At 33.7% G+C, this 8433-nt stretch overlaps 1 protein-coding gene across 1 annotated transcript; it reads right to left on the bottom strand.

The window, feature by feature from the left end:
* Positions 1 to 6738: 6738 nt before the first annotated feature.
* On the bottom strand, positions 6739 to 7656 carry LOC110297128 (taste receptor type 2 member 116). The gene has a single exon (XM_021165905.1). It carries the CDS (start codon positions 7654 to 7656, stop codon positions 6739 to 6741), a length of 918 nt encoding a protein of 305 aa, XP_021021564.1.
* Positions 7657 to 8433: the final 777 nt, after the last annotated feature.

An 8433-nucleotide genomic window follows, 5' to 3' on the forward strand; every position in this document is an offset into this window, starting at 1 on the left:
AATTATATAAAAGGACTGCACAGTGGAGTACTTTAAGAGAGTAAGTGAAGAAGACACTAGAAAACTAAATTGTTTCCCATATTCAGGGATAGGTAGAATAACATGGTGAAACAGTTTTAGATCAATTTTAAAATTCACAGAGAAGCACAAATAATTACAAATAGTCAGAGCAATCACTAACAAAAAGCAGTGCAGACATATCTGAAGACATGACCTAAAATTATATTATACAACCACAGTAACAAAAATGGCACAGTACTGACAAAAAGAAATGTATAGACAAATGGATAAGACAAAACAGCCAAGAAATGAACCCACACTCCAGTATGTAATATTGATAAGAGTAGTGAAACACAGAGAAATAAAACTAGTTAGCTACAACTTAAAATGTCAAAAGCCATAAATGCCTTTGAATATTTAGAGAAAAATATATAAATCACTTAGAGAAAGGTGCAAAGTCTTTCTTTAAGAGACTCCAGGAGAGCATTAAATAATTCCAAATTTATCAAATGAGTTTACAGTAAAGTAGTTTATGTATATAAATAGAACAATTTTTAGAGTTCATAGACTTTATTCAGAAGAGGGAAAATTGTTGCCTACTATGTATCAAATAGATTAACCAAACACATTAAGAGCTATAAAATGAATTTAGTTCCCCCAATCAAATAATACAATTGACAGGACACATAGGCTAAATACAGGTGGTCAATAAATACTTGAATAACTATTCAACATCCTCAGAATCAGTGAAATGCAAATTAAAGCTGCTTTTCAATTCTATCTCACCCATTAGCATTCCTATCTTCATGAAAACAAAGGAGAGTAGATGCTCTTGAAAACTGAAGAAGAGGAGGAATCTTTACTTTGTGTCAGTGGGGTGTAAACTGGAAACCCCAGAAAGAAAACATACAATTTTGCCAAAACACATTCAGTATAAAACTGAAAGTCTCTAAATTATAAAACAACATATATATTTACATATTCACATTTATTAAAACGCTAGCCTCTTTGTGCCTGAATGTATAAAAATGTGACAATATACACACTTTTAAGTAGTCAGAAAATAATAGAATTGTCATACATTCAGGAAAATTGTGCAACTGTAGATTATGTTGAGCAAAATAAGCCAGATCCAAGAAAGCAATTATCATGTATTTTCTCTCTCATATAGAATTTGTCTATATTTAAGTTTATATGTATGTAAGTTAAATCAGAAAATGTAGTTGGATATATGATGTGAAAACAGGAGAGTTATTTAGGGAAGAATGGAGTCTGACAAAAGGGATTCAAGGAGATAAAGGACACCCTAATGAAGCCATTATTTGTGTGCTAATTAAAAAATGAATTTTACGTATAGTAGAACTGATGCATATACAAGTTCATAGAGGCCTTGCACAGCTACCAGCTCAATGGGGTCCCAACACAGAGATGGGGATATAGACATTGGGAGCCAATGATGTCCAAGAAACTATATGAAATTGATACCCATTAGTAAAAATAAGATAAGTTTTCTCCAATTGAGTGTCACTTGGTATATCAACCACATTGCAAACAGGCACCACGACCAGAAATAATTGGCAAACACCAGATGAGCTCTAGGAGTCTCTTGTGGAGATCTTGTTTTGTTTTGGACATATTTTGTCTTACTGGTCAAATAGATAGGTCCTTTCCTGAATGACCTTGTCTGTCAAAGAGCTAAGAAATAGAACTGTGAAGGCATTTCTTTTCCTAAGTCAGGACAAATGAATGGCTTGAAGATGAAATGGTACCAGTGGCCTATCAATCAGGGTGGTCTATATAAATTGAAATCCCACCAAAGCTTCAATCTTCTATGAAGAAACACAAAGTAGATCACAGAGGGAAAAGAAAGATATTTTGGTTTTCAAAGCCTTTTTGTGAAACGTGGTGATGACTCCTAGTGACACTGAGCCATGCAGCCTCAACTTACTAAGATGTTTGTTCACAAAGGCAGTAAACAAAGGTTAATGAAGCAGGGGTGTAATACCATGAAGAGTTTCTTAAAATAAATAGTCGTATTTGAAAAGTTGAAAATGTACCTCGGTTTGGTCTTCCATGATACATTTTTCCTACATATTTATTTACCTGAATTTGTTCATGTAAGTTTTATTGTCTAATAATGTTACCTTGGCAACTTTAGGAAGCAAAAGAACTGAATTACCAACAGAAGCAAAGGAATGTTATTTGTCTTTTTATTTCAGGAGAAATATGAGAGATTGTATCATTTGGTTATCTTAAACATGCTGAGACTTAAAAAGCAATGTTGATGTATTTAGACTCTGCCACAACTGGCAATACAGACATCCATCTTTGCTTGTCCATTTTGTCAACCTGGATGGACTATGTGGGACACCTGTGTCTTCCATTCTTTGAAAAAACCAATTGGGAGTCAGGCTGATTAGTGTGAATTTCATTATATGGTAGAATGTAGACATTGTTCTTTTTTTCCTCTGACAAAGTCAGTATTATTTACAATGTTTTGGAGATATTAACAAAAAATACAAATGCAAATTGTATCACTAACCATGTGAAATCTCAACTAGGGATATACTATTTCCTTCATATTGTGCCTAATTTATAGTTACTGATTTTCAAACTCAAGCCAAAATCTAATTTGTTAGCATGCAAATAAAGACCACTTTCTTTACTGTTTTGCAAGGATTTGTCTTGTCTAGTCAAATTGAATTCATCAAGTACAGATGAAGGTAAAATTCTAAAATTCATTGGGTGAGAATTCAAGGAAAGACAAAAGTGGTGTATGAGCCTCAGTTTTCAGAAGATGCCATAAGTGTTCCTCAAAATCCACAGTTTGTTTAAGTAAATACTTTAGCTCCATGAAGTAAAATTAAGAATGGATGTGTATATTGCTTTCTACTAATTATTTCTTGTTTTGCTTTGGATCTCCCAGGAAAATATATTTCTTTATAATTATCTGAAGATAGATTGTGTTGTAACTATATTATTTACTAGCAGTAAACACACACACACACAAAATGACCACCACCACCACCAACAAAACACCTGTAGCAGCAACTAATATATGTACCATATTTCATCTGGTTTCTGAAAAACAATATTAGGTTTTGATTAGATATAAGTTATCTGTAAGTAGAAGTTTAAAAAACAAACTTTTTAAGTTATACATGCCCTTCTTTTCAATTAAATATGTTGAAAGTTACTTTTTTCAATAATTTAAGTTTTATATGTATATATATATATATATTTCTGTGTGGATGTTTCTGTGTGTATGTGTATGTATATGTGTATTTGTCATGTGTATATTTTATATGTGTGTCTGTGTGTGTGTGTCTGTGTGTGTTTTATGTGTGTGTGTATATATATGTGGCTGTGTGGCTGTGCGGTGGACTTTTAAGTTTCAGGTGGTATCTTACAAGAGTTGCCTCACTCCTACTCTTTGGCACCCAGAATTTGAACTCAGGTCTTCAAGGTAGGAATCAAGTGTCTTATCTGCTGAGCTATGTTGCTGATACTTTCTATGAAGCATGTGACTTGTGATTGAATCTGTAGGATGGCCTTGCTCCTATTTATGCTTAATAGTTAAATGTTAATGTAAATTTTAAATTAAATTAATTAATTTTAAATTGATGTTTAGAGGACTTTTATACACAATACTGCAATATACTCCTGATCTTCTTTCCTCGGCCTCCAGAATAGGTAGGACTACAGGCCTACAACCACCAAGCTCAGCTTGTGCTCTATGTCTTTTCCCACATATTTTCAACTATTTTTCATTTATTTCTTTTGTATGTAATAGTTGTCTATGAGATAAAATATATGAAATAAAATATATAAAATATAATTTAATTATATATTATACACTGGTCTATAATTCTGCCATTTTATACTTACTAATGTATCTCTTTTAGGACTTATATATGTTTTGTTCTATATTTTATGTATTTCCAACCTATATTTGTTGGTCAATTGCTCATGTTCCTTTATTCTATGCCTTCTCTCCCTCTATCACTTTCTTTCTTTCTCTCTCAATCTCATTCTTTCTCTGAATCTGTCTCTCTCTTCCATTCTCACTCTCTGTCTGTCCATATTTACATACCTATATTGTTACTGGAAATAAACCAAATTTAGTATCTAGTGTATGAATAATCACATATAAAAGAAATTTATGGATATGTGTTATTGAAGTCTTTATTAAATATACAGACATCACTAGTTAAATATATATATAATAGTATATATATATTATAAAAATTTCATAAATATGAAAACGGCAAATACTACATACATAGAAGTGACCATAGATAATAAAGAAACATCAAAAATGCTAGCAACTTAATGCTACGCCTTTTCTTTATCAGAATCTTAGCTTCCTCAATTTTAAAAAAAATTTTCATTAGACATGTGAGGAGGAAAGATATGAAATACACAGATTATCTGCTGCATAAATATTAAAGTATCTCTTTTTATATCAAAACACTCAGGTTTTATTTAATGGTGTCTATTTTTCCAGATAATATCTCCAAATATGTGAACCAAAAATATAGGCATCATTGCTTGAACTTTGGTTAAGATCGAGGGCAGAAAGGATGTTTATAAAATGTTTATATTAAAAAAAATAAATATAGGCATTCTATAAGAAGAACTAAAAAAGAACCTACCCAAACAAAAACAACAATGAAAACAGAAACTTGAAATTTTTCATTATTAAATGAAATATAATATTTTTAAAATTTCTGAATATATGAATGTTTTTGAAAGTGAAATTCCAATATTCTACTCCACTCTATATAAAGTACTTATGCAATAATTCCTTCTTACTCTTCTTGCCACTATATTATTTTCAAAATGGTTTGTAAATTCACTTTATTAAAACATTATCTTTATTTGTTTCTCCCTCTCTACCCTCCCATAGTTCCTCATCCCATTTTCCTCCCTTATCTCCAAGATGTTTTCACCTAGTCCCACCACACACACACACCAAGCCGCCCCATTCCCTGGGGCCTCAAGTTTCTGGAGGTTTATGTTCATCTTCTCTCACTGAGGTCAGACCAGGCAGTCCTCTGTTGTGTATGTGCCAGGTGCTTTGGACCAGCTACTTGAGATTACTGGTCTTCCTATGGGGTGGTCCTCTTCCCCAGTTCCTTCTGCCTTTTCCCTAATTCAATCATAGGGGTCCCTGGCTTCTGTCCACTGGTTGGGTGTAAGTATCTGCAGCTCAGTCAGCTCCTTGTTCGGACTCTCAGATGGCAGCAATGCTGGGCTCCTTTCTGTAAGCCTATCATAGCAACAGTAATAGTGTCAGTCCTTGGAATCTCCTTCTGAGCTGGATCTCAATTGGGGCCTGTTATTGAACCTCCTTTCTCTCAAGCTCTTCTCCATTTTTTCCCTGGAATTCTTTTAGACAAGAATAGTTCTGGGTCAAAAACTTTGACTGTGGGATAACAACCCAATCCCTCCACTTGATGTTCTAAGAGGAGGTAGACTCTACAAGTTCCCTTTCACAACTGCAGGGTATCTCATATAAAGTCCTTCCTTTTGAGTCCTGAGAGTCTCTCACCTCCTAAGTCTCTGGTACATTCTAGAGGGGCATCCTCCTACTACTTCCCAAGGTTGCCTGTTTCCATTCATTTTGCTGGCCAAAACAGAACATGCAGGACATGCAGAATATATTCACTTTTTTAACCTCTCATTTGTGTCATTCAAGCATGGAACCAAATAACCACATTCATTTCTTGTTGGACAGTTACAACTTACTCTAAATATTTGTTCCTATGACAAACTGATTGTTATCCAACCTAGTAAAATGCAGATACATGATGTCAAAATGTTTTTGAAAATTGTTTGTTGAATCTTACATTTTAAATGATGTGCATCCTATATTATTTCCCATAATCTGAATGGTTTATGTCATTTTTTAAGCTTTTCACATATAAAATATTTTTAAGTATATATCCTAATTTGCTGTCTATTATTGTGACAACATTATGACCAAAAAAGCAAGTTTGGGAGGAAAGTGCCTATTTCAACTTATAACTCAGCCAGCCTTGAAGGGAAGTTAAGGAAGAAATTAAGACAACAATCTGGAGGCAGAAACTGATGAAAAGTCCGTGAAAGAATGCTGACTGTTGGCTTGCTTTTCATGGATTGCTCAGACTGCTCCTTTATACAAGGCTGAATCATCATCCCAGAGGTGGCACTACCAAAATGAGTTGTGCCTAACCACGTCAATCATAAGTCAATAAAATATTGCACAGACATGCTGACTGTCCAGTTAGATGGAGGTATTTTCTCTATTGAAGTGTCATTATCCAAGATGATCCAAGCTTGTGCTAATTGAAAATATTAACAAACAAGTTATTTAAAAATATAAAGTTGTACTTTAAGCCATATGTGTAACTATGTACCCTGTATTTAGATTACTTATTCTATGTAAAAGGAAAAAAAACTGCTATAAAATTAATGTTTGTTATAACTATTTCCTACACTCAAGTAATCTACATTTACATAATTTTGTATCCAACAAACATGTTTTACATGTTTTACAAAGACTAGAAGATGTATAGACAGTATTTATCTTGTAAGTTATAAACTACTATCTTGTACTTTGAAAATATTATATACATGTTTATGTAATTCAGACCTAAAAATTTATAAATATGAGAATTTCTGTTAATACATTTTCCTCTAAGATATGTAAGATCATCCACATAAATGTACCCCAGGTCTGTACACTCTAGGATTTCATTCTTTGTGCCTGCACCTCAGCCACAGGAATACATAGAGAGAAGCCTTTCTCATCTTAGCATTGCCCAGAATCAGGACCCAGGAGTGCACTGATGGAAAAGCTGTTCTTGCAACCTGTGTGATCAAAAGCAGCAGTGTCCTCTCCAGAAGCAGAGCACTCCAAACCTTCATAACATGAGACAGGAAGAAAATGGAATACAGGAGGATGGAGGCAATCAATGTCTGCAAGGCTCTGATGTGGGCCTTAGTGCTGGCATCTCTGCATCCATGGGTACTGTGTTGCATCTTCCTCTGATGTTTCCACAGGGAGAAAACAAGAAGGACAAAAGTGACCAGTGACACAGCAAAAGGTATGAACCCAAACATGGTGTTGGCAAAGGGAAACAGCATAGAAAGCTGTGTGTTATTCAAAATCAAGCTGTAAGACATAGATACATTATATTCAGTGATTAAAATGCTCTCAGGTGCATTAATAATGATAATATTTAAACAAAAGAGAATCAAAGACATTATCAATGTCCCTATCATGACTTTTTTAAATCTGACCTTTAAATAAAGGAAAATGGGGTTGGAAAAATTTGCTATCTTGAAAAAGCAAAAGATGCTGAGACTTGTAGCAAACCAGAGACTACTCTGGTTGAATGTTGTCCATATACTGTACATTATGCTAACTCTTCTATCAGTCATCCATTGTCCTGGGTAAAGCATAAATATCCACCAACTTACTAATATTAACCACAGCAGTGCAATTCTGGAGATGGCCAGAGCAGTGAGGATCTGATCCACTGAAGAGATCTTTCTTCCCTTGACCAAGTCCTTTATGTTCACCACTGCTATGAATCCATTGCCAAAGATGCCAATTATAAATTCCACACTCAAAATGACTATAAATGTGATCTGTAGGACACCATTCATCTTCACTTGGATGCTTCAACTTCTATTGTAATTACTTAAGATTCTTTGAAACATGCTTCTAAAATATTGTGCATATTCAATAAACAAAGCTCCATATCATGTTCTGTAAACAATGTACAGGTCTAATACCAAACAAGCCATTAAGCCTTGCTAATGGTTTTATTCTTTCCATCATAAAAGTCTTTTGTATTTCCCTATAGAGAAGAACTGACCTCCATCTAGATGTAGTTTGCATTTCACACTGCATCCTAGAGACATTGCAAATTTTGGTGAAGGAAATGTTGATCTCTTCTGCTGAGAAGCAAATGAAGATATATTTATTTGCATCGTTTATTTATTTGTTCATTTTCTTCTTACATACATATGTTAATCTCTGTAAACATGAGTATTGGGTAAATCATATAAAAGGTCTATCCTTTATATAAGGCAGCAAAAATCTAAATTTGTACATAGTAATTCCTTAGTAGCACGTAACTTTAGAAATTTTTGAATCAGCTAGGTTCCAATCCTATGTACAGTGTAAAAATCACTAATTGCAAACTCACCACAACCCAATAATATCATGAAAATCATTAGTTTCCAAAGGTTCAGTACTGAGAAAATACAAATTCATCATTTTATTTTATGCGAAGGAATGCTCATGCCAATATCCATGCACTCATTATTTGAATACAAAATTCATTCTCTCAACATCATTTTTTCTACTGCTCAGCATGTCTGAATCATGTAGCTCAAGCATGACTCACTGATCATTTTTAAGGTGCTACTGTTTAAAAA

Source organism: Mus caroli, chromosome 6 (genome assembly GCF_900094665.2).
Source record: "Mus caroli chromosome 6, CAROLI_EIJ_v1.1, whole genome shotgun sequence".
NCBI classification, from domain to species: Eukaryota; Metazoa; Chordata; class Mammalia; order Rodentia; family Muridae; genus Mus; species Mus caroli.

Coding starts and splice junctions, on each gene's coding strand:
- LOC110297128 (XM_021165905.1), bottom strand. CDS start 7,656: ATGAATGGTGTCCTACAGATCACATTTATAGTCATTTTGAGTGTGGAA.